Source organism: Sparus aurata, chromosome 4 (assembly GCF_900880675.1).
Source record: "Sparus aurata chromosome 4, fSpaAur1.1, whole genome shotgun sequence".
Lineage (NCBI taxonomy): Eukaryota > Metazoa > Chordata > Actinopteri > Spariformes > Sparidae > Sparus > Sparus aurata.
This window is the reverse complement of record NC_044190.1, coordinates 3,070,373-3,097,438: the sequence shown is the minus strand read 5'-3', so window position 1 is coordinate 3,097,438 and position 27,066 is coordinate 3,070,373. Positions and strand designations below refer to the sequence as shown.

Sequence of the window (27,066 nt, the reverse complement as noted above, 5' to 3'; positions counted from 1 at the left end):
AGATAATTAGCAGGCTAATTAGCAAAACGGAATTCACACACGCAGTGGACTTAAACAAACTGGAAGGGATGTATCATAAATGGTAATTAATTACTTTTGTTTAATCTTCAAAAGCAGATAGTAGAGGTTGTTGCTAAATATAACTGTTCATAACAATGCAAAACTGAGTTAAAGGGACAATTCTCCAAACAAACTTTTTTATCTTCAACTGCAGAGACAGTCAAAGTTGTTTTTAACTGTTTTTTTTTTCTTTCTGGAATTTAGATGATGTTTTCCTATTTAACACAAATTGATGATACTAGTAATTCAGTACAAGTAGAGTACAGTTTTATGATGATTTTAAATCAGTATTTATCTTTTAAGTTGCTTTGTTGGTGCTTTGGTAGATTAATATTATTTGTTAAAGTGTTTTAATGTTTAATGACATTTGCACAGAGTTTACACTGATCTATTAGCATGATCAGCAAATGAGTTATGAATAATACCATTTAAAAGTCCTCTATGATTCAAATAAGTACTGGTCTCGTTGACTTTTTGTCATCTTCTCATCTACATGTTTGCAGGTTGAGGAGTACATGAAGGAAAGAGCATGTCAAAAAGAAGAGCCAGACAGGTAATTACACATTAATTTGTTCTATTTGGAATTAAGTAGATGTCTCAGTTGGGCCCAGTGCATACATGAAATGCCCTTTCACTGTATCAAAACAATCAGTTTGTGTGAAATGTTCACAATATCAATGTTAGTCTTACTTGTTTTTGAATGGCTTAGCAGAAAGAAATTAGCTATACCATTTGTTAGCTCTAACCTCCCCTTAAAGCATCAAATTGATCTTTATTCTCACAAAATTCTTCATTTGTAGTCCTTTTTGCTAACGTTTTTGTGCATGTTACATCTGCTGATCAGTTTACATAATTGGATTTTGGGGTGTGTAGATCATTTCACAACAGTGTGGGGTTTAGAGCTTTCTTTGACAAAAACAGAAGAAGCTAGAAGTCAGGAACATGGACTCTATATGTGTTCAGTCGTCATGTCCTCATATTGTTTTAGGCTGTGAAAGACTTGAGTGTGTTTCAGTTGATGTCCCCATATTGTCTGACCCAACGACTGTAGAGTGTGTGTTACGTGTCCTCATAATGTTGGGTAGCAGATGCTGTACAGTGTTAGCAGTTTCTATAGAGTTTGGCATAATGAGCCTAGATCCTCCTGTGAATTATGTTTACTGAAACAAGTATGATCATTTGTTCATTAATTAGTCAGGATTTATAGTAGAGAATATGTCTGACACTGTATTGTTGTGTTTTGTTGCAGACACCAAGTGTTCAGATCCTGACTCAACCTTCTACAGACCAAGAAGCAAGCGAGAGATCCACTTCATCCTTCCAACAGGTAATTACACATTAATTTGTTCTATTTGGAATTAAGTAGATGTCTCAGTTGGCTCCATTGCATACATGAAATGCCCTTTCACTGTATTAAAACAATCAGTTTGTGTGAAATGTTCACAATATCAATGTTGGCATTACTTGTTTTTGAATAGCTGAGCAGAGAGAAATTGGCTATACCATTTGTTAGCTCTAACTTCCCCTTAAAGCATCTAATTAATCTTTATTCTCACAAAATTCTTCATTTTTAGTCCTTTTTGCTAATGTTTTTGTCCATGTTAGATCTGCTGATCAGTTTGCATGATTGGATTTCTGGGGATGCAGATCATTTCACATCAGTGTAGGGTTTAGATCTTTCTTTGACAACAACAGAAGATGTTTGAAGTCAGGAACATGGACTCTATATGTGTTCAGTCGTCATGTCCCCATATTGTTTTAGGCTGTGAAAGACTTGAGTGTGTTTCAGTTGATGTCCTCATGGTCTGACCCATCGAATGTAGAGCGTGTGCTACATGTCCCCATATTGTTTTAGGCTGTGAAAGACTTGAGTGTGTTTCAGTTGATGTCCCCATATTGTCTGACCCATCGACTGTAGAGAGTGTGTACCAAGTCCTCATATTGTTTTAGGCTGTGAAAGACTGAGTGTGTTTCAGGTGATGTCCCCATATTGTCTGACCCAACGACTGTAGAGTGTGTGTTACATGTCCTCATATTGTTGGGTAGCAGATGATGTACAGTGTTAGCAGTTTCTATGGAGTTTGGCATAATGCGCCTAGATCCTCCTGTGAATTACGTTCACCGAAACAAGTATGATCATTTGTTCATTAATTTGTCAGGATTTATAGTACAGAATATGTCTGACACTGTATTGTTGTGTTTTGTTGCAGACACCAAGTGTTCAGATCCTGACTCAACCTTCTACAGACCAAGAAGCAAGCGAGAGATCCACTTCATCCTTCCAACAGGTAATTACACATTCATTTGTTCCATTTGGAATTAAGTAGATGTCTCAGTTGGCTCCAGTGCATACATGAAATGCCCTTTCACTGTATTAAAACAATCAGTTTGTGTGAAATGTTCACAATATCAATATTAGCATCACCTGTTTTTGAATAGCGTAGCAGAAAGAAATTGGCTATACCATTTGTTAGCGCTGACTTCCCCTTAAAGCATCAAATTAATCTTTATTCTCACAAAATTCTTTATTTTTAGTCCTTTTTGCTGATATTTTTGTCCATCTTACATCTGCTGATTAGTTTGCATGATTGGATTTCTGGGGATGCAGATCATTTCACATCAGTGTAGGGTTTAGATCTTTCTTTGACAACAACAGAAGATGTTTGAAGTCAGGAACATGGACTCTATATGTGTTCAGTCGTCATGTCCTCATATTGTTTTAGGCTGTGAAAGACTTGAGTGTGTTTCAGTTGATGTCCTCATGGTCTGACCCATCGAATGTAGAGCGTGTGCTACATGTCCCCATATTGTTTTAGGCTGTGAAAGACTGAGTGTGTTTCAGGTGATGTCCCCATATTGTCTGACCCAACGACTGTAGAGTGTGTGTTACATGTCCTCATATTGTTGGGTAGCAGATGATGTACAGTGTTAGCAGTTTCTATGGAGTTTGGCATAATGCGCCTAGATCCTCCTGTGAATTACGTTCACCGAAACAAGTATGATCATTTGTTCATTAATTTGTCAGGATTTATAGTACAGAATATGTCTGACACTGTATTGTTGTGTTTTGTTGCAGACACCAAGTGTTCAGATCCTGACTCAACCTTCTACAGACTAAGAAGCAAGCGAGAGATCCACTTCATCCTTCCAACAGGTAATTACACATTCATTTATTCTATTTGGAATTAAGTAGATGTCTCAGTTGGCTCCAGTGTATACATGAAATGCCCTTTCACTGTATTAAAACAATCAATTTGTTTAAAATGGTCACAATAACAATGTTAGCATGACTTGTTTTTGAATAGCTTAGCAGAAAGAAATTGGCTATACCATTTGTTAGCTCTAACTTCCCCTTAAAGCATCAAATTAATCTTTAATCTCACAAAATTCTTCATTTTTAGTCCTTTTTGCTGATGTTTTTGTCCATTTTAGATCTGCTGATCAGTTGACATGATTGGATTTCTAGGGATGCAGATCATTTCACATCAGTGTGGGGTTTAGAGCTTTCTTTGACAACAACAGAAGAAGTTAGAAGTCAGGAACATGGACTCTATATGTGTTCAGTCGTCATGTCCTCATATTGTTTTAGGCTGTGAAAGACATGAGTGTGTTTCAGTTGATGTCCTCATGGTCTGACCCATCGACTGTAGAGCGTGTGTACCATGTCCTCATATTGTTTTAGGCTGTGAAAGACTGAGTGTGTTTCAGGTGATGTCCCCATATTGTCTGACCCAACGACTGTAGAGTGTGTGTTACATGTCCTCATATTGTTTTAGGCTGTGACAGACTTGAGTGTGTTTCAGGTGATGTCTTCATATTGTCTGACCCAACGACTGTAGAGTGTGTGTTACGTATCCTCATAATGTTGGGTAGCAGATGCTGTACAGTGTTAGCAGTTTCTATAGAGTTTGGCATAATGCGCATAGATCATACTGTGAATTATGTTTACTGAAACAAGTATGATAATTTGTTCATTAATTAGTCAGGATTTATAGTACAGAATATGTCTGACACTGTATTGTTGCGTTTTGTTGCAGACAACAAGTGTTCAGATCCTGACTCAACCTTCTGCAGACCAAGAAGTGAGCAAGAGATCCACTTCATCCTTCCAACAGGTAATTACACATTAATTTATTCTATTTGGAATTAAGTAGATGTCTCAGTTGGCTCCATTACATACATGAAATGCCCTTTCACTGTATTAAAGCAATCAGTTTGTGTGAATGTTCACAATATCAATATTGGCATCACCTGTTTTTGAATAGCGTAGCAGAAAGAAATTGGCTATACCATTTGTTGGCACTAACTTCCCCTGAAAGCATCAAATTGATCTTTATTCTCACAAAATTCTTTATTTTTAGTCCTTCTTGCTGATGTTTTTGTCCATGTTACATCTGCTGATCAGTTTACATGATTGGATTTCGGGGGATGTAGATCATTTCACATCAGTGTGGGGTTTAGAGCTTTCTTTGACAACAACAGAAGATGTTAGAAGTCAGGAACATGGACTCTATATGTGTTCAGTCGTCATGTCCTCATATTGTTTTAGGCTGTGAAAGACATAAGTGTGTTTCAGGTGATGTCCCCATATTGTCTGACCCATCGACTGTAGAGTGTGTGTTACGTGTCCTCATAATGTTGGGTAGCAGATGCTGTACAGTGTTAGCAGTTTCTATAGAGTTTGGCATAATGAGCCTAGATCCTCCTGTGAATTATGTTTACTGAAACAAGTATGATAATTTGTTTATTAATTAGTCAGGATTTATAGTAGAGAATATGTCTGACACTGTATTGTTGTGTTTTGTTGCAGACACCAAGTGTTCAGATCCTGACTCAACTTTCTGCAGACCAAGAAGTGAGCATGAGATCCACTTCATCCTTCCAACAGGTAATTACACATTAATTTATTCTATTTGGAATTAAGTCTATGTCTCTGTTGGCTCCAATGTATATATGAAATGCCCTTTCACTGTATTAAAACAATCAGTTTGTGTGAAATGTTCACGATATCGGTGTTAGCATTACTTGTTTGTGAATAGCTGAGCAGAGAGAAATTGGCTATACCATTTGTTAGCTCTAACTTCCCCTTAAAGCATCTAATTAATCTTTATTCTCACAAAATTCTTCATTTTTAGTCCTTTTTGCTAATGTTTTTGTCCATGTTTGATCTGCTGATCAGTTTACATGATTGGATTTCTGGGGATGCAGATCATTTCACATCAGTGTAGGGTTTAGAGCTTTCTTTGACAACAACAGAAGAAGTTTGAAGTCAGGAACATGGACTCTATATGTGTTCAGTCGTCATGTCCCCATATTGTTTTAGGCTGTGAAAGACTTGAGTGTGTTTCAGGTGATGTCCCCATATTGTCTGACCCACGACTGTAGAGAGTGTGTACCATGTCCCCATATTGTTATAGGCTGTGAAAGACTGAGTGTGTTTCAGGTGATGTCCCCATATTGTCTGACCCAACGACTGTAGAGAGTGTGTACCAAGTCCCATATTGTTATAGGCTCTGAAAGACTGAGTGTGTTTCAGGTGATGTCCCCATATTGTCTGACCCAACGACTGTAGAGTGTGTGTTACATGTCCTCATATTGTTGGGTAGCAGATGATGTACAGTGTTAGCAGTTTCTATAGAGTTTGGCATAATGCGCCTAGATCCTCCTGTGAATTACGTTCACCGAAACGAGTATGATCATTTGTTCATTAATTTGTCAGGATTTATAGTACAGAATATGTCTGACACTGTATTTTTGTGTTTTGTTGCAGACACCAAGTGTTCAGATCCTGACTCAACCTTCTGTAGACCAAGAAGCGAGCGAGAGATCCACTTCATCCTTCCAACAGGTAATTACACATTAATTTGTTCCATTTGGAATTAAGTAGATGTCTCATTTGGCTCCATTGCATACATGAAATGCCCTTTCACTGTATTAAAACAATCAGTTTGTGTGAAATGTTCACAATATCAATATTAGCATCACCTGTTTTTGAATAGCGTAGCAGAAAGAAATTGGCTATACCATTTGTTAGCTCTGACTTCCCCTTAAAGCATCAAATTAATCTTTATTCTCACAAAATTCTTCATTTTTAGTCCTTTTTGGTTATATTTTTGTCCATGTTACAACTGTTGATCAGTTTACATGATTGGATTTCTGGGGATGCAGATCATTTCACATCAGTGTAGGGTTTAGAGCTTTCTTTGACAACAACAGAATAAGTTTGAAGTCAGGAACATGGACTCTATATGTGTTCAGTCGTCATGTCCTCATATTGTTTTAGGCTGTGAAAGACTTGAGTGTGTTTCAGTTGATGTCCTCATGGTCTGACCCATCGAATGTAGAGCGTGTGCTACATGTCCTCATATTGTTTTAGGCTGTGAAAGACTGAGTGTGTTTCAGGTGATGTCCCCATATTGTCTGACCCATCGACTGTAGAGTGTGTGTTACATGTCCTCATATTGTTGGGTAGCAGATGATGTACAGTGTTAGCAGTTTCTATAGAGTTTGGCATAATGAGCCTAGATCCTCCTGTGAATTATGTTTACTGAAACAAGTATGATAATTTGTTTATTAATTAGTCAGGATTTATAGTAGAGAATATGTCTGACACTGTATTGTTGTGTTTTGTTGCAGACACCAAGTGTTCAGATCCTGACTCAACCTTCTACAGACCAAGAAGTGAGCATGAGATCCACTTCATCCTTCCAACAGGTAATTACACATTAATGTATTCTATTTGGAATTAAGTCTATGTCTCTGTTGGCTCCAATGTATATATGAAATGCCCTTTCACTGTATTAAAACAATCAGTTTGTGTGAAATGTTCACGATATCGGTGTTAGCATTACTTGTTTGTGAATAGCTGAGCAGAGAGAAATTAGCTATACCATTTGTTAGCTCTAACTTCCCCTTAAAGCATCTAATTAATCTTTATTCTCACAAAATTCTTCATTTTTAGTCCTTTTTGCTAATGTTTTTGTCCATGTTTGATCTGCTGATCAGTTTACATGATTGGATTTCTGGGGATGCAGATCATTTCACATCAGTGTAGGGTTTAGAGCTTTCTTTGACAACAACAGAAGAAGTTTGAAGTCAGGAACATGGACTCTATATGTGTTCAGTCGTCATGTCCCCATATTGTTTTAGGCTGTGAAAGACTTGAGTGTGTTTCAGGTGATGTCCCCATATTGTCTGACCCAACGACTGTAGAGAGTGTGTACCATGTCCCCATATTGTTATAGGCTGTGAAAGACTGAGTGTGTTTCAGGTGATGTCCCCATATTGTCTGACCCAACGACTGTAGAGAGTGTGTACCAAGTCCCCATATTGTTATAGGCTCTGAAAGACTGAGTGTGTTTCAGGTGATGTCCCCATATTGTCTGACCCAACGACTGTAGAGTGTGTGTTACATGTCCTCATATTGTTGGGTAGCAGATGATGTACAGTGTTAGCAGTTTCTATAGAGTTTGGCATAATGCGCCTAGATCCTCCTGTGAATTACGTTCACCGAAACGAGTATGATCATTTGTTCATTAATTTGTCAGGATTTATAGTACAGAATATGTCTGACACTGTATTTTTGTGTTTTGTTGCAGACACCAAGTGTTCAGATCCTGACTCAACCTTCTGTAGACCAAGAAGCGAGCGAGAGATCCACTTCATCCTTCCAACAGGTAATTACACATTAATTTGTTCCATTTGGAATTAAGTAGATGTCTCATTTGGCTCCATTGCATACATGAAATGCCCTTTCACTGTATTAAAACAATCAGTTTGTGTGAAATGTTCACAATATCAATATTAGCATCACCTGTTTTTGAATAGCGTAGCAGAAAGAAATTGGCTATACCATTTGTTAGCTCTGACTTCCCCTTAAAGCATCAAATTAATCTTTATTCTCACAACATTCTTTATTTTTAGTCCTTTTTGGTTATATTTTTGTCCATGTTACAACTGTTGATCAGTTTACATGATTGGATTTCTGGGGATGCAGATCATTTCACATCAGTGTAGGGTTTAGAGCTTTCTTTGACAACAACAGAATAAGTTTGAAGTCAGGAACATGGACTCTATATGTGTTCAGTCGTCATGTCATCATATTGTTTTAGGCTGTGAAAGACTTGAGTGTGTTTCAGTTGATGTCCTCATGGTCTGACCCATCGAATGTAGAGCGTGTGCTACATGTCCTCATATTGTTTTAGGCTGTGAAAGACTGAGTGTGTTTCAGGTGATGTCCCCATATTGTCTGACCCATCGACTGTAGAGTGTGTGTTACATGTCCTCATATTGTTGGGTAGCAGATGATGTACAGTGTTAGCAGTTTCTATAGAGTTTGGCATAATGAGCCTAGATCCTCCTGTGAATTATGTTTACTGAAACAAGTATGATAATTTGTTTATTAATTAGTCAGGATTTATAGTAGAGAATATGTCTGACACTGTATTGTTGTGTTTTGTTGCAGACACCAAGTGTTCAGATCCTGACTCAACCTTCTACAGACCAAGAAGTGAGCATGAGATCCACTTCATCCTTCCAACAGGTAATTACACATTAATGTATTCTATTTGGAATTAAGTCTATGTCTCTGTTGGCTCCAATGTATATATGAAATGCCCTTTCACTGTATTAAAACAATCAGTTTGTGTGAAATGTTCACGATATCGGTGTTAGCATTACTTGTTTGTGAATAGCTGAGCAGAGAGAAATTGGCTATACCATTTGTTAGCTCTAACTTCCCCTTAAAGCATCTAATTAATCTTTATTCTCACAAAATTCTTCATTTTTAGTCCTTTTTGCTAATGTTTTTGTCCATGTTTGATCTGCTGATCAGTTTACATGATTGGATTTCTGGGGATGCAGATCATTTCACATCAGTGTAGGGTTTAGAGCTTTCTTTGACAACAACAGAAGAAGTTTGAAGTCAGGAACATGGACTCTATATGTGTTCAGTCGTCATGTCCCCATATTGTTTTAGGCTGTGAAAGACTTGAGTGTGTTTCAGGTGATGTCCCCATATTGTCTGACCCAACGACTGTAGAGAGTGTGTACCATGTCCCCATATTGTTATAGGCTGTGAAAGACTGAGTGTGTTTCAGGTGATGTCCCCATATTGTCTGACCCAACGACTGTAGAGAGTGTGTACCATGTCCCCATATTGTTATAGGCTCTGAAAGACTGAGTGTGTTTCAGGTGATGTCCCCATATTGTCTGACCCAACGACTGTAGAGTGTGTGTTACATGTCCTCATATTGTTGGGTAGCAGATGATGTACAGTGTTAGCAGTTTCTATAGAGTTTGGCATAATGCGCCTAGATCCTCCTGTGAATTATGTTCACCGAAACGAGTATGATCATTTGTTCATTAATTTGTCAGGATTTATAGTAGAGAATATGTCTGACACTGTATTTTTGTGTTTTGTTGCAGACACCAAGTGTTCAGATCCTGACTCAACCTTCTGTAGACCAAGAAGCGAGCGAGAGATCCACTTCATCCTTCCAACAGGTAATTACACATTAATTTGTTCCATTTGGAATTAAGTAGATGTCTCATTTGGCTCCATTGCATACATGAAATGCCCTTTCACTGTATTAAAACAATCAGTTTGTGTGAAATGTTCACAATATCAATATTAACATCACCTGTTTTTGAATAGCGTAGCAGAAAGAAATTGGCTATACCATTTGTTAGCGCTGACTTCCCCTTAAAGCATCAAATTAATCTTTATTCTCACAAAATTCTTTATTTTTAGTCCTTTTTGCTGATATTTTTGTCCATCTTACATCTGCTGATTAGTTTGCATGATTGGATTTCTGGGGATGCAGATCATTTCACATCAGTGTAGGGTTTAGATCTTTCTTTGACAACAACAGAAGATGTTTGAAGTCAGGAACATGGACTCTATATGTGTTCAGTCGTCATGTCATCATATTGTTTTAGGCTGTGAAAGACTTGAGTGTGTTTCAGTTGATGTCCCCATATTGTCTGACCCAACGACTGTAGAGAGTGTGTACCATGTCCCCATATTGTTTTAGGATGTGACAGACTTGAGTGTGTTTCAGGTGATGTCCCCATATTGTCTGACCCAACGACTGTACAGTGTGTGTTACATGTCCTCATATTTTTGGGTAGCAGATGATGAACAGTGTTAGCAGTTTCTATAGAGTTTGGCATAATGAGCCTAGATCATGCTGTGAATTATGTTCACTGAAGCAAGTATGATCATTTGTCTATTAATTAGTCAGGATTTATAGTAGAGAATATGTCTGACACTGTATTGTTGTGTTTTGTTGCAGACATCAAGCGTTCAGATCCTTACTCAACTTTCTGCAGACCAAGATATGAGCAAGAGATCCACTTCATCTTTCCAACAGGTAATTACACATTAATTTATTCTATTTGGAATTAAGTAGATATCTCAGTTGGCCCCCGTGCATACATGAAATGCCCTTTCACTGTATCAAAACAATCAGTTTTTTTTAAATGTTCACAATATCATCGATATCACCATTGGATTTCTGGGGAAGTAGATCAATTTACATCAGTGTAGGGTTTAGAGCTTTCTTTGACAACAACAGAAGAAGTTAGAACCACTATTATTTCTAGTTTTGCTATAATTAATTGCATCATAATTTTTAGTTACAGTTCTGTGTAATCTCAAACAAATAATGAATCTCTGTCATTTCAATTAAGGTCAGCCAGACCACTGGAGGTGTCTCCTTCCACCAGACAGCTACTGCAAGGCAAGTAAGACAGCTGCCTTCTTCTCCTTCATTCAAAAATGTTATGTTCTTTTACTGAGGGTATTCACTATTTGAGGAAATATTGTATAATCTTAACTAGGACTAAGGTTTTTTACATTTAATTCTTGATATGGACAGTCAAGAGCAAGCCGCCATCTGCAAAATCTAAAGCGGCATCATGCTCGGTGTGAGGAACGTTACGATGAGGCCAAGAAAAAGATATTTGAGAGAGAGAGGCAGATGATTTTGAGTCTGTTAACCAGAATGAATAATTCTGTGAGTACGCAAATAGGTCATACGGTCATATGCAAATTAATTCTTTTCAAGGTATTTATTTTACAAGAACCTCCATGGGCCTAGCAGATTTTTTCTCATTCACTTGTTGTTTCCAGTTCATGCACCATGTTTGAAAGACAAAGTTGCAACAGATTTTTTCTCTCAAAATATTAGTTATACTTCTATGCGATAGGTGAGTCATAGTAACGAAAAATTTCATGCTATGCATTGTTCTCCTTTATATCATACACCATCAACATCAAATCGCACACTGAGATGTGTTGTGGTTTAGGGATTATTGTCTTAATAGTATGTCATCATAGGTAGGTATGTGAGGCAAAATATTTTCAAAGTGTTATTTAAATCATTTAAACATTTCCACTTTAATATAACTGGGGTGAAAATGTCTATTTAGTCAATTGTATTTACAGTATTAATAATGGTTTTAAAGGTTGAACATCCCTTGGTCGATGATGGTGGATTTCATGATGGAAACTCTGCAAGCTTAAGTGACCAGGTAATGTATACGACACAGTAGTGAATGTATTAGTAATCCAATGCAATTCAATTTCATGTTTTTAATGACTCATCTCTTACAAGTCATCACTTACAATATGTGATGGTACTGTATGGGGAATGATAACCTGGCTTTTTTCTCCTTTTTCCTTCAGATCTCTACTGATGAATCTTCAGATTGTACAGATTATGAAGATATTGACTATGTTCCAGACTCAGGTGGCAATTCCTCAGACACAAGTCTCTGTAGTAACGAACTGAGAATCACAGAATCTCTTGCTCCCAAAAATTGTTCAAGGACATGCCAGTGGGGATAGCTACAGTACACAGTGGGGAGAGAAACCTACAAGTTTAAGTTTGTCACTGAGAAGCAGCAGTCATAGCACTTCAGTGATGAGTTGCAGTAACAATTCCCTGGAGGCAAGATTTCTGTATTTTCTGTTCTGTTTCAATTGACATATTTTGCCAGCAATTAAAAAAGAAAAAATGGCAGAAAGTGTTCCATGTCTTTATTCACATGAACATGTACTACAAAATTTATAAATGCAATACAATAATAATAATAATAATTTCTGTCAAAGGTTACCTGACTGATGAGCATGACTATTGTACACCTGTGTCTATTATATAGGTATTTCAAACATATCCAACAGGAGCCAAGGTAATAATACAGACCCTACCCTTTCCTAGTCTTTATAAGTCATGTATACATGAAAATTTTGTGTGTATCCATGGGTTTCACAATTCACATAAACATGAAATATCAGTGTGTGATTTTATTGCACCTATAAGTCACATAAACCTGACAGTGTCCTCACAAGTAGCATTAAAATCAGGTTTGACCAAAAGTTTGCCCTAGCCAAAATCTCAACAGATGGGCATATTCCTGGAAGCATGGGGAAGAAACACTTTGATTCCCCAGCCTCTAGGACCTTGGGAAAGGCATGTTCCCATTTTTCACATTTTTGTCTTATGTACCGATATGTCCCGAAAACACGTATGTGTGTGTGTGTGTGTGTGTGTGTGTGTGCATGTAGGAGGTACAGTGCTAATAGTCCCTCTCTCCCTGACAGACTAATGACTAGTTTGTGCTTTACTCTCTCTCACTCTGTCTTTCTGTCTGTCTGTCTCTCTCTCTCTCTCTGTCTCTCTCTCTCCCTCTCTCTCTCCATTTTGCTCTTGGAAATAATGAGCTCGATCGCCTCCCTTTCCAAAGATTACATCTATTATCACAAATTCTCTCTTGTCCTCGTTTTCTTTCTTTTGTCATCACTATCCTCTTTTTTTGTTGCACTTCCATCTCCCTGTCTCTTCCCATCTTTCCTCTGACTGTTGGAGAAGACGCGGCAGGCAGCGTGTGTGTCTGTGATGCGAGTGTGTGTTTTAATGAGCTTATAATGGCGTTGTTATGTTGGTTTGAACTGAATTTCCTGGTTTTCGGTTATCTCCTTCTGTTCTGTCATCATAGTGAAATTAGGGCTACAATGTAGATCCAAAAATAACATACTCTCCCTCAATTTCCACAATGTAATAACTGCAATAAGTCTTCTCTGTAATTATGAAACCTAGTCTATATTTCTAGTAATAGCATGTGGAAACTTCCCATATTATGTTGTTTTAAGGTTTAATATTTTTAAATGTTTACATGCTTTAATGTTCAAAAAACACGTTGTTCTCTCATACTTTCCACTGCTGTAGCACCTCTATTCACCCTGTCTTTAATGCCCTCCTACTGAAAAGCCCACTCTGCTCTGATTGGCCAGCTGTCACAGGCCTGAGCAGGCACCGTCCACTGTGTTTCCATATCAGCTCTGTCAGTGTTTTTGCAACCACAGCTGTCCTGGGGGCGTGGCTGAGGGAAGTGACTGTACAGTTGTGACATCACAACCTTACAAGTACTGACAGCTGGTTTAAAGACACAGTATCTGAATACAGGATGTGAGCATTTCTACATGGACTGAGCATTTTGAAACTTCCACAGTATTGACTTTTAAAGTGGTTAGCAGTCATGTTAAAGTGTTTTTGACTCGTATGGGTCATTTATATTGGACCACCATGTTGATGATGATGATGATGATGATGATAAATGTAGATCTTTCCACATTTATCCTCATCATTTGCAGCAGTTTGACATTACTATTTATGTAAATGTCAACAAAGGCTGCTCACCGAATCCACCAAACAGGCACTTTAGCCTTCTGAGAAATGGCTGCTTCAAGGGAAACAGTGCCTCATCAGTGGTGATGTCGTCCTGCACAAGTCAGAGAAACTGAAAAATACAGCCGATAAAGTTATCACAAATCTATCAACAGTCAAGCCTTTCCCAAGCTAACAAATGAAACGCCTCTCTTCTCCATAACTAACCCATCTTTTAACTATCTCTCATATATAGTGTAACATATAGTGCAACACAGTGCAACACATAGTATAACATAGTGTAACATATAGTGTAACATATAGTGTAACATATAGTGTAACATATAGTGTAACATAAAGTGTAACATATAGTGTAACATATAGTGCAACACATAGTGTAACATATAGTATAACATAGTGTAACATATAGTATAACATATTGTAACACATAGTGTAACATATAGTATAACATATATTGTAACATAGTATAACACACAGTGTAACATATAGTATAACATATATTGTAACATAGTATAACACACAGTGTAACATATAGTATAACATATATTGTAACATATAGTATAACACAGTGTAACGTATAGTATAACATATATTGTAACATATAGTATAACATATAGTGTAATATAAAGTAAATGTATAGTGTAATATATAGTAAACATATAGTGTAATATTTAGTGCAATTTATAGTGCAATATAAAGTGCAATATATAGAGTAACATGATATGTAACATAGTGCAACATATAGTATAACATAAAGTGTAACATATGGGGAAAACAAATGTAACATAAATGGAATCCTTCAATGAAATAAGCTCTCCACTTCTGACAGAGCTGATGCTGCAGCAGCTATGCTAACATCATGAGGAGCCGCCAGTGTTTGTCTGTCAAACAGACAGTCTGCAGGAGTTCCTCACTGGTTGAACTACTGTTCTCTTACTGTTCAGCTACAAACACATATGTTGAAGTCTGGAAAGATGCATTTTCAATATTAGGTGATCTTGAGAAAGCAGTATAACTTGAATCCATGTTTCTAGGGTGGAGATGGTGGAGGTGTATGGTGGGTGTAGCCTAGTGTTGCATAAATTCTTGAAGCAGGCAGAAGCCGCTTTAAACAAAATTGGAAAATATGCCTTTTACCAAGCCCACAGCTTTTTTCAAAAATATATCACAGCTCTACTTAACCATCTCTCTCCCCCTGTCCCCCTCCCTTTCTGTCTGTCTCAGATGACCTGGCGTACGAGGTGCGTTGGTTTTTCACCAGGCTGCGTGGTGGAGAGACGACGACCCAGGTGGCCAGTGTCGACCGCTTTGGAGTTGTGAGGAAAGAAGCCCGCAACTCATCTAGTGACATTTCAATAGAGCGCAAAGACACACACACCTACATGTTGAACATTCATGGAACTCAGGACAGGTGAGAGAGAGAGTGAGAGACAGTGTTTCATTATTATAACAACCACAATCTGAGCTGCAGTGTCTTACTGTGTGTGTGTGTGTGTGTGTGTGTGTGTGTGTGTGTGTGTGTGTGTGTGTGTGTGTGTGTCTCCAGTGACAGCGGTGAGTATCACTGCATGGCCACTCCTTGGTACCTGTCGGCTTCAACAGGAGCCTGGACTCAGGCTGGAGATCTGACGTCTTCTCGTATCTTCCTGACAGTCCGATTTGCTGGTGAGGCGTGTGTGATGGACTCGATCACACTTCACACATATACCACGACCACACTGATTTTGATACAGTTGACTTTTAGTTTTAAGCATTTTCTGTTTTGTTTTGTTTTTTTGACAAATTGCTGTTTTGTAATTATTCTACTGGAAAACAGCAGATGAGTATGGATCGAAGGCCGGAACAGACAGACACAGACGCATTACTGTGGACATGAGATTACAATGAACATTCACATATTTATACATGAAATGTAAAATGATGTCATTTTGATATTATTTGCCCCTGTTAAGTGTACATCTCTCTTTCTGTCCCTTCTGCAGTGTGGGAGTCCCTGAAGTTACCTCTCTTATACGGTCTATCAGCCTCATTAGGTAACGTAACCATCAACACTCTAATGTAACAGTGACAATGTGTGTGTGTGACACTGACCAACTACTAAAGTCTGTTTTCATGAGCTACCTCACTGAACGTCGTGGTAGCACAAACAGATCACTGGTGTTTAAATCTAGTTTTCAGCCACGAGCAGCAGCACGATGTCCTGAAAATAGCTAACAGTGAGCTTCCTTGGTTCACTCGGCTCATTTGGTGCGACTCTGAACTTGACTAGCTGATTGTGCTGGCGCTTATTTAGGACACGTGTGTGTGACAGCTGGCATTGTCGGTCCACAGTGGATTTAAATAAGACAAAGACCTGAATTTTATTGGCCTCAGTATAGCCCGATAGCAATCAATAAAATATGCCTTAATTGGCACAGAGGCTGATGTTGTAAAGAGGACATCCCCAGCTGCTTTTAATAAAGATGATCTTAGCTTCTAAGCAGATGTAGTGTCAGTTGTTGGTGTAGCAGTAGTACTGCGGCTGTAAGTGTTAGAGTAGTGTCTCAAAATACTGTTTTCAGATGCTAACAGCCGCTCAGACTGAAGAAAAAGCAAGTATTAGAACATGTAGAACAGTCTAGGTTCAGAAAATCACTCCACTGTTAGTAAGTGAACAACACGTAGGACATATCATGATATCTAGGAGCATATACAGTCTCCTACACCATACCAAATTAAAATCAGTAGAGGTGTTTGTCCTGTCGTCTGATGTGTGATCCATGTCTCCCCCCCCGTCCTGTGTCTCCAGGTGTGGGCCTCTTCTCTCTGGTCCTGGGTCTGGTCTGCGCCCAGTGCTGCTGCCGCAACACCACGCACACTCCACGCTCACGCAACAAACTGATGGACCTGGAGATGGACTGACAAACACTTTCCCCCGCACCCACACACTGCAGCGCTCACAGGAAACACCACACACACAACAGACACACGCCCACGGACGATTTCTGGGACACCCAGTTGTTTCCGGGTGAGGGACGTTGGGAATAAAGCGGCGCGTCGTTCTGGAGACGGAAGCCTGACCCGTTGAATTGAACTCTCCGGCTCTGCAGTGGTGGAGCGGGGGACTTATAGCCTTTTGAGACTTCAGTTTCTATGAAGACCCATTCAAATCTGTGGCGCTTCCAGTGATTTCTTTTTTTTTTTTTTTTGTACACAGCTATATTTGCTCCCTTGTAAGACCATCACACCACGAGACACTCTGAAGAACGTGGTGTTACATTTTTGAGGAGCAGGAGGCTCTCAGACATCACTGCCACTTGGGAATAAAGGAGCACCTCTGTAACCACCAGGGATAAACACATGAAGCGCTCAGGCTACAACCTTTTTTCTTCTTCCAGTGCTGAGGCTCCCTGCTAAGAACAACCACTCTGCGTTCTGATAGAAACGAAGTCTGTCAAAGTAACATCGACACCACCGCACCCCCTGGATTTCTTCTTCTTCTTCAGGAAGAACAGGAAGTTCGAGGGGTGGTTGGGGTTGGAGAGACAGAAGTGAATTTACTCGTCTGATTGAACATTTTTGATGTGGTAACCGCAAAGTCTGGCGGTTGAGGCAGCGCGAGCCGAGCGCCTGTCGTGGACTCAACGTCACGCTCACGCAGGCTGCAGAAATCCCAGAAAATGCAAGTGAGGTATTGCACTAGAACTTCCACCCCAGAGTATTCTTACCTTAACAAGAGGACAATGACTTACCCTTATTCTCAACTCTAGTTTTATGAAAATTGAGAGATTTTAAACTGAGAGACGATTTTTAAGCTTTACAAGGAGATATGCAGTCCGTGTGTGTGTTTGTTTGTGTGTGAGATATACTGTACGTGGTGCCAATATTTGAACTAACAGACGCGTGCTCGGTTCATATCGCCAGATCAACACTTGAACAAGCCACTCAAAGTGGTGACAGCAAGCACTCTAATTTTTTTTTTTTTTGATATATTCAGAAATGTATCCAGCTGTTCTGTGTGTTCCTGTGTGAGTGCCGTGCTCCAGTATGTGAGACAGTTGCATGTACTGTTTTCTAACGACACACTGATGTCGCTCATGAGCAACAAGCAAACAAGCCTCTTCCAGGGTTCACTTCGGACGACATCAAGGTCTCCCACACCAGATTCTCCACCTGTCGCTCCACTAATGTTAGGACTCTCACGTGCTCACAGCGAGGGAGCGTGGGCGGCGCAACAGACTCACTAACTTCCATTGTTAGCAGCCGCAGAGTTGGCAGCGGGAAGACGGTGCATGTTTCTCTGCTTCAGTTTGTGTTTTTAAGGAACGGGAAAACATTTTGGGAAATACATTTATCACTTTTTTTCTTTCATGTCGGTGGATTAAAGGGTAACTCCACCAGTTTTACACATTTAATGTGTTCAGTTGGTGGAGTAAGCCATTAAGTATGGAGCTAAAGTCAAGATGTGGTTAGCCTAGCTTAGCATACAGACAGGAAGCAGGGGGAAACATCTGTTTTCTTGTCTGTTATTTTGACATTAATGTCTGCGTGGATACTGGATACATAACTAATGTGTTGATCAGAGACTGTTAATAAGAGGTGCTCTGAAGACATTTTTATGAATTCTGGACAGGCCGAGGCTGTTACTCCCTGCTTACACTCTTTATGCTAAGCTAACCAAGCCATGCTTTGACTCCAGCTTTGTATACAGCACACAGACACGAGACACGATGTCATCCTCTTATCTGATTCTCTTTTTCTTTACATATCTTAAAAAAGACAGCACATTGGCTTAAATGTTGAACTGTTCCTTTAAAACCACATGCCTTCATTGGAATTGAAGTTGCAGTCGAACATTTTGGGAAATCCACGTTTGAGATTTGAACTGTGGTTAGCCTAGCCGTGCCGACAGGACATGGGGGGGGAAAATGCTAGCCTAGCCCCATCAAAAATGTAACACTTAGCATTGAAAGAACTAATTTCCCCTTTTTTTTACTAATGCCTTATAGAAATCTTAATTTACACTCTCATCACCAGTCAGCAGACTCTATCGTCCCTTCTGGTTTAGCCACTGTATTTCTCAAAATGTCAAGCAGTTCCTTAAAAGTTGCTTACTAGCTTGAAACGTATCCAGAAACAGTTCAGTAAAATGGTCCCAGTGCTCAAATTGTCCTTTTCCAGTTGATTAGGATTGTTTGGTGTCTGCTCGTCCAGAGAAGATCAGTGTTTCCTCACAGTGAGCAGTCAGACCTGAGCTCTGCCTTTACCTGCAGATTCAGAGTCAGCTGACCTCTGTGGAGCCTCTGTGGTGTGTGCACAGCAGATGAACGAACTGTGACGGCCGTATCATGTCGACGGCTGTGTGAACACACACTCACAGTTCCAGCACCGACACACACGAAGTGAGGAGGCTTCGGTCCTGTTGCTCCTGAACCAGCTGGGCTTTATCCGATGTTTAAATGGTTTTATAGAGGTTATATAAGCAACAGTCTGAACTTTCTGAGCAATATGATGATGTAGTGCTACTTATGTATTTTTTCACCCTGAGTCAGAGCGAACAGTTGAGATTAGTTTAACACTGTGTCCTGACTGCCTGCGGGTCCACTCTGAATCATTACAATGCATTCTGTCGCATCATGCACATCAGACTGGAGACCTCTCCAGTAATCAAGGCTTAAGTTTGTTAAGATGTTTCTACGTTTGTACTTTTAAACAGAAAACCCGTGTTTTTTATACAGCGACCTTCAGACGTTTCTCTACTGGAACAGACCCAGCGCTCCATGTTGCTCTGCTCTGCGTCACTTCCAGCCAGTAAAGACACTAAAACAGGAAATCATACTGATTTTGTGGCAGATATTCGCTCACCTGGCATGCAGACAGGACACAGTGTGAACTAGTACTATAATCCAATCAGAATGCAATACCCCCACATGTGTAGATGTCTCTGCCTGCTGATACTCACAGGTTTATTCCACCAACACAAACCTTTATAGATTGCATTCGGCTGCTGTGAGTTGTTCAGAGGGGTTAGGTTTGATTCAGAGTGAATCTCAACAGGCAGATTTGTTCCCTTCAGCAGGGAATCAGCTGAGATCCACTCTGAGGGATATTTATACAATGTGTGTGTTTTTGGATTGATGTTGAGAGTTACTTCAGAAACTCCCAGTAAGTCTCCATAAACCCAGTCAGTCCACAGGTGTGTGTGTGTGCGAGTGTGTGTGTGCATGTGCGTGTGCGCGCGCCCCCCCCCCCGTGATGGTGCTGTTGCAGTATTCAGTATAGGTTTTACCACTATCTTCAATACACACACACACACACACACACACACACACACACACACAGTACTTGAGCACACAGGTGAATAATAGGGCTCTGTGCCAAATGCTAACACAAACACACACACACACACACACGTAGCATTGGTACACACCACTAAACACGTCCCCAGGGTCCTTTTGATTTTGTCGTTTTATTGCAATGAGTATGATGAAGCCTGTTTTTTAAATAAATAGATTTGTAAGATGTATTTGTTTTGTTCATTTATTTTGTGGTGTGATTTCATGGTGTTATTATTCGATTGTCACCGATTATGAGTTGTAGTTTTTGATATGATGCCACAGTCCCAGTGATGTCAGCGTGTGCTTCATCTTCATCGCACCAGTATCTGAAAGAAATGATTGTTTGACAAAAGATTAGACGGAGACTTTAAACTCCCCTCAAAAGCACAACTTTCTCGTTTTGCATTTCTCATTTGTGTGCAGATTAATTTCCTTGAATAAAGGGATGATGAGTTAATTAATGCACAGTTTCTCTCGGAGGCAGAGCTAACAAAAAAAATGCCTGAAAAATGTTAAAGCCAAATGAAAAAACATCATTCTCTTCACTTTTTCTTTAAGGCAACATAAACTATAATAATGATACTGCAGATATTTCCGTGGAGTTTCAGAAAATATCTCTGACTGGGTGATTCCCACGACAGCAGCTGGCTGATGTCTGAGGGCCACTGTCCAAGGCTCACCAGTCCTGATATTACTTTCTTAGCAGCACCCATGCTAACATCTTCAGAAGCCGCAATTGTTTTCATCATGAAGTCACTTCTTTCACTGGCAGTCACATCTAAACCATGCCTATAGCTATAAGCAGTTCCTCACAGGATGAGGATTGTTCAAAACCAATGTGGTCTGGCCTGAAGCGGAGCTTCAAGCGGAGCAGGATGGATTCAGGAGTCCAGCAGCCCAAGGGCGTTATGATTGTACCTGGACACAGCCACGCAGGCGACGTGCCAGTCAATTCTATGAAAGCTGCTCAGCGGTGCATGAAGCCAAAGTGACTCGACTGCCTTCCGCATAGCTGCCCCATTGTGGGGCTCACAGAGTGTGCACACTGGAGACTTCCACCGACCGAGCCGGCTAATGTCCCGTTTAGCGCCCGGCTAACTTGAATGGGTATAAAATAATCTAATTGTGCAGCGGTTTGTGTTCTCGCTTATGGGCGAGACATTTGCCGTTGCGGCCACGGCCAAAGTTGCCTTTAAGGCCTGGAGCTCTTCCTGGTGGCCTGCAGCTGCCTCGCAACGTACGCTACAGCTTTAGCACTGTCAGCTGTCAATTTTCCATCCAACGTTTGGCAGAAACCAATCATGCTGTTTAATTAACATTACACTTGAAAAACTGTGCCACTGTTAGCTAGTGGCCAGTTAGCTTCCTAGCTTTCCCTCTGCATATGACGTTAGCTTTGTTCATGCTATTTCAACTCCTGCTGTCACTGAGGCATTTAAAAAAAGGAGGCGGGCTGGCTAGTGTTAGCTGTTAGCTACACAGGTCCAGCTGCTAGTGCTTGAGTGACAGACAGGACTAAGCGGAACTCAACATGTTAGCCTTCTGCGTTGAGTGCGTGCACAGATATTGAAACAGTGACGTTACAGCACCAGGCTAGTGTTCGGGTGTGAGGACATGTTGACATTGTCACTTTGATTCATCCTGGAGAACAGGTTTCAAGACATGTCAGGATTGTGCCGGGAGGAAGGAAGGACGGAAGGAAACCAGCGAATACATGTTTTATTGTCCAATTAAAGGATTCCTACACCTTTGTGTATCGTGTCTCCTTCTGATATCGCTGCGCTCCACCCAGAGCGACATCCATTTGTCTGACATGCTGCTGAAGTGGATTTATCTTGTGAACGCAGCAGCAGTGGTGTGATGATGGAGGAAGCCCTGGCTGGCCCACATTTGCCCTCCTTCTGTTCGGATGGGGCGGCGGCGGAGTTTTGCCGGAGTATCTGATGTGGTCGTGATCAGAGTTCCTGCTCTGAGGACTGGTGACAAATGTGGGCCAATTTGCTTTTTCCTCTCCGTCTCCGGGCAAGCCATCAATCAAGGCTGCTCGTCGCTTCCAAACATCAGAAAAAGAAAAAATAACAACTTCAAAAAAAAACTTCTGGCAGAATAAATGTTTTACGATTCGACAGTGGACTAAAGTCTATATCTCTTGGCTCCACGTCTTTTCGCTGTGTCTCCGTCCTCTTGTTAGTCTGCCGGGATGTATTCCTGCCTGCTGATAGTCTTTCTCTCTCTCTCTCTCTCTCTCTCTCTCTCTCTCTTTCTCTCTATTTACCACCAATTTTGCTTTCACTCCATCTCCATCTCGCCTTTTCCCTCTATGTTTCTTTCACCTCCCCTCATCACACCGAGCTCCCTCTCTCTCGCTCGCTCTTCATCAGAAATGCAGATGAGCTGGAACCTCACAGTGGCTCTCCTGGGTTTTGATTTTTTTACACCTCTTTAACAACAGTCTCTCCATCCAACTCTCTCTCTCTCTCTCTCTCGGCCTCAGACAGAGGAGAAGATCCAGTGTCGACTGGCTCTTTTTTAACTCGCACTCGTTTCTCTCTCAGGGTCCGTTCGACCCACTTCCTCTCGTCCCTGTGTGTGTGTGTTCACGTATCTGATGGATCATTTGGTAACGCGGCCTTGTCGCAACTTAAACCGTGGTCTTCCGTAATTGACTCCGTGCTGTGTGTGTGTGTGTGAGATTAACAACAAACATGACAGGATATATGTGTTTGCCTCTCATTCTCACCACTGCTGTTTCAGAGATGGCACATTTGGCGGTGTTACCCCCCCCGAGCTCTGGCTCCGGCGTGTCGCAGCTCGAGGGTTGCTCCACATAACAACAATTTCAGACGGAAAAATTCAGCAGCGCACGCCGCCCCGTTCTCCCCGGAGTCCAACCGGAGGCGACACGTTTTTTTTTTCTCCCCCTCCTCTTCATTGTAATCAACGGCGATGTTTACAGCGGCTCCGCACTAGCTGTGTGTACAATATACTCCACCAACAATCGCAATCAAAATGCTGCGTGGAACCACCTCAATCTGAAGAGACTGAACCAATGTGACCAGTCTAAATTTGCGCTGGTGTTCTGCAGACTCTGTTGAACCACCAGGTCACTGAAACATCTTCAAGTTGGACTCGCGCCACTTTCTGGAGAGAGTTGTGATGATGTGTTCTGGCCACTTTGGTGACCCCCCTCGACTTTTCACCTAGCAGAGAGACTTCCAGGAATCGAGATCTCAGTGTTTCCTGGGAGTCCTCGCCAAAATCATCCCCCCGTTTCCCAGAAAACCATTTGGATATGACGATGATGGAGGACATGCTGATAAAGACGGATAGTTGGAGGCTCGACAGCTGTTCTCCTACAGGAGCTGCAGCGGTGTTACTGCCTGGGTGTGACTGCACTACAGCACCGTGCGGTTGATGGATGGCCGCGAAACCCAAAGCATGTCTTTTCACCGCTCGGCGGTCAGCGAGCTCTCCCTGACGCTGTCGGAGCAGCTGAGTCGCTCAGCAGCAGGAGGCTCGCTTCAATTAACCTCCACCTCTGCAGCATGGAGAGGTGAAGCAGGTGCTCCAATCCTCACAGGTGTTGCCGCACCTTTCAGCGCGGCTCCGGCCAATTCACCCCTTGCACAACGTTTACCCACAATGCTCCACAGTGGCTCCCAGAGTCACGTGAAGTGTTTGAGATAATAAACTGAAGTATTTCTACAAGTTAAGTCCTCCTCAGCCCTCCAGCTCTGCACGGGATTACTGCGTGTGTATGTGTGTGTGTTTGTACTGCTATGCTTGTGTGGACCAACCCTTGAAATCCCACCTTTCTTGTGAGGACATTTTTACTTGTGAGGTCATTTTGCCTGGTCCTCAAAAAGTAATATGTGTGTGTGTGTGTGTGTGTGTGTGTGTGTGTGTGTGTGTGTGTGTGTGTGTGTTTCTAGTCTGGCTTTCATCAGCCAAGCCTCTGCGTAACCGAGCACACAAACAGTGTGAGAGCGGCCAACAGACAGTGTATCATGTTTCAGTCTGCAGCATCAGCACTTCGTCACTTATTGCTGTAAGGAAGAAAAGGGCCCCAACACACACACACACACTGATCCTGCTCCGGGGGCCTTAAGTCATCAGGGCCAGGAAAGCAAATACCGAAAAGTGCAGCTGGGTCACATTTTTCTGTCCAGACAGGCCCAGGTCCGAGTGAGTAGTCACTGGAGCCGGACCTGAACCTGTGAAACAGTCGTTACCATGGTTACAGACATGTACAATGTAAATGACAGTGAAGAGGCATTGTTCTACGCACGTTAACGTGCACATATATTTTGTCCATGTGGTGAGAGTTGATCTGGAGATGCATCCAGGCAGTAGCTGCTACTGACGAGACCCAACCTGAACCCCGACACCATGACTGAAATGTATCCCTCTGTGGATATTAAAGGCGGACTGTAAGGTGACGAGAACACAGTGATTATCAGATCCAGGTGCTAATTCACCATTAAACACATAATAATGAATATCAAATTCCATTTTTGCTAATAGCGCATTCTTAATTCTACACACCCGACCTTAATAATCACTACCCACGGGCATGCATCATGTTGCTCGGCCTATCCCACACTCTTGAAACACTGGACGCAACAAGCGATCCGTCCTCCTTGAGGCTGCGAGTTTTTGAACTTTACATTTCATTGTTTACTTTTGAAGGACGGAGGTGACGACGAGCAGCGAGCAGTAAAGAACAGACCGGGTCATCAGACCAGAGCACGTCTCACCTGCAGGACGCTGAAACTCTTCTGGGCTCTTTTTTTTTTACTGAAGCAGCAGCAGTCAAATATTGGACTGGGAGAGAGTGTTCACTGTCCCCCCCCCCCAGAGTAAATGTTAGGTTGTGTGTGTGTGTGTGTGTGAGAGAGAGAGAGAGCGAGAGAGAAAGCCCAGGAATGCAGCGATGACTCGTCAACACCTTCTCCTCACCATGGAAACTATGTCAACACAGTGGTGGGGGATGGGAGGAGAGGAAGAGTGTAAATGAGGTGGGGGGGTGCAGTGTGTGTGTGTGTGTGTGTGTGTGTGTGTGTGTGATTTATTATTAGGTAGAAGATATTTGACCTTAGTTCCCCATAAATCCCCTATACCCTCTCAACATACACACACACAGACACACACACGCACACACACACGCGGACGTCAGAGCAGTTAGATCGCTCTCGGAGTCACTGTCATCATATGTCGACTTTCACTCAGTGATTTATAAAACATTTACAGAGCGGCGCGCTACAAGAGAAACACACAGTGTGACACAGATAGCAGGCGAGGAGAGGGGCCGCTGGAGCATATCACACTCTGAGACGTGTCTCGGTACAAAAGGTGTGTGCGACGCAGCTTGAATGATTATTTACTGTACAGCGGATCACTACCACACAGAATGCCCTCGAGCTAGTTTGACTGTAATGAGAAACATTCAGATCCCACTATAGCAGGTGCACAAATGAAACATTTATGTGTTTCAGATGCTGCTCTCCTCAGGGTATGTGAGCATTATGGATCATGAATCTTTTGGTCAGGAATTTATACATTTGATGGAACTTTAGGAATCGATTGTTGTTGTGTTTTGACCCTCAGGTCGCACCGTACTTGAGAGTACAATGTCATCTCAATGTTTTTGGATCCGTCTGTGGGTCCACTCCAGTGATACATCCTGTACATGTGTAGCCTAGCTTAGCAGAAAGACACACTTCCGAGCCGTGTGTTCGACTTCAACCCACTATTCAGTCCGCTGAATAATAGATGTCGCCCGACTTCAATCTCCTCGACTATCGCCACAATCTCTGAGGAGAAATCACATGACAGGTGCATTCTGTTCCAGTTGATCTGAGGTTTTAATATCGCAGGTACGGGTCTTACAGATGGGATTCTTAGAAACGTCTCATTCATGCTCAGCCTCTTTGAACATTTGCAACCATAACCAAATGTAGCCATGCTGATCGGTCGTCCACCCTCCACCTGGGTCGAGCCATCAGCGCTGCGGTACGCCCTGCAGACGGCCCGATCCTCCCGCAGTGACTTGTCCTTGTATGGTGCTGTGTCTTCAGCGTGGCACCGCGCCAGCCCCTTCACCAGGCACACATCCACATAATACATCCACGTCTAAGTATACACAAATAACTGGACTGTAAGTATGACTCCACATTGTCTCCCACTCGCTCTGTGTGTGGCCTCACGCCAGCTAATAGCTATATAAAAACCAGGCCGCACTCTGATGCTGCAAATACTGTACCGAAGCCTCCAGATGGCGAGGGAAGCTCAGGGTTTGATGATGGCGTTACAGAGAGGGGAAAGGGAGGAAAACCATCTCAGGACCGCTAAAGATGGATTTTAACTAATGTCAGTTAGATATACTGTAAACCCTCCGAAATGGTCTTATTTTAGGGACTGTGGGGGGCAATATTATGGCATAATTGTATCCATATTGAAAGAACTCATAGGCTCAGCTGTATTAAACACACACAGCCCATATTAATATGGTCGTTAATATGGCACAGTGCGGATGGGTTCTTATAGAAACAACAATCAACTCTTCACTTCGACATAACTAAAGTAATTTGTTTCTGAAATTATCATTAGTGACGTGTTTTATTACTCTGTTACTCTGCTAAAAGTAATCTGTTGCTGTAACTCGTTGCCCCCGACGATGCTTATCACTGCCTCCACTAACCACAGGTTTATCCAAAGCAGCATGGACTGAAATTGAAGGCATTATAGCTTTAACATAGTCGATAATTAAGGTAAAGCTCATTGTTAGATTGCTTTAGCTCCGCCCCCATGGACTCAAGTGTTAAGCATGATCACAGCTCTTAAAATAGGTACAAATAGTGATGATGAGGTCTCCACACACACACACACACACACACACATGCACTAATCACTAACAATGTGTATTGACATCATAGCAGTAATTCCAAGGCTGCTGGGATCTGAGCTAATGCTCCTTGAGGGAGCATTAAAGCAAAAAG

At 41.4% G+C, this 27,066-nt stretch overlaps 2 protein-coding genes across 2 annotated transcripts; both read left to right on the top strand.

Annotated features, from left to right (window-relative positions):
- The first annotated feature begins 1,134 nt into the window (after nt 1–1,134).
- LOC115580364 (uncharacterized) lies at nt 1,135–12,099 on the top strand. Its single transcript, XM_030414635.1, has 14 exons — nt 1,135–1,141; nt 1,310–1,387; nt 2,271–2,348; nt 3,137–3,214; nt 4,871–4,948; nt 5,831–5,908; nt 6,697–6,774; nt 7,659–7,736; nt 8,525–8,602; nt 9,487–9,564; nt 10,356–10,433; nt 10,753–10,802; nt 11,530–11,595; nt 11,750–12,099. The coding sequence occupies exons 1-14, from the start codon at nt 1,135–1,137 to the stop codon at nt 11,909–11,911; spliced, it is 1,065 nt and encodes a 354-aa protein (XP_030270495.1). The 3' UTR covers nt 11,912–12,099.
- A 2,855-nt stretch (nt 12,100–14,954) lies between these two features.
- LOC115580041 (prostaglandin F2 receptor negative regulator-like) lies at nt 14,955–20,256 on the top strand. Its single transcript, XM_030413866.1, has 4 exons — nt 14,955–15,162; nt 15,298–15,416; nt 15,734–15,784; nt 16,540–20,256. The coding sequence occupies exons 1-4, from the start codon at nt 15,134–15,136 to the stop codon at nt 16,650–16,652; spliced, it is 312 nt and encodes a 103-aa protein (XP_030269726.1). The 5' UTR covers nt 14,955–15,133; the 3' UTR covers nt 16,653–20,256.
- Nucleotides 20,257–27,066: the final 6,810 nt, after the last annotated feature.

Bases quoted from the DNA above. Each gene is read 5' to 3' on its own strand.
- LOC115580364 (XM_030414635.1), top strand. The intron at 1,388-2,270 runs GTAATTACACAT...GTTTTGTTGCAG, and splicing joins CCACTTCATCCTTCCAACAG to ACACCAAGTGTTCAGATCCT. The intron at 9,565-10,355 runs GTAATTACACAT...GTTTTGTTGCAG, and splicing joins CCACTTCATCCTTCCAACAG to ACATCAAGCGTTCAGATCCT.
- LOC115580041 (XM_030413866.1), top strand. From the start codon at position 15,134: ATGTTGAACATTCATGGAACTCAGGACAG. The intron at 15,163-15,297 runs GTGAGAGAGAGA...GTGTGTCTCCAG, and splicing joins ATTCATGGAACTCAGGACAG to TGACAGCGGTGAGTATCACT. The intron at 15,417-15,733 runs GTGAGGCGTGTG...TCCCTTCTGCAG, and splicing joins CCTGACAGTCCGATTTGCTG to TGTGGGAGTCCCTGAAGTTA.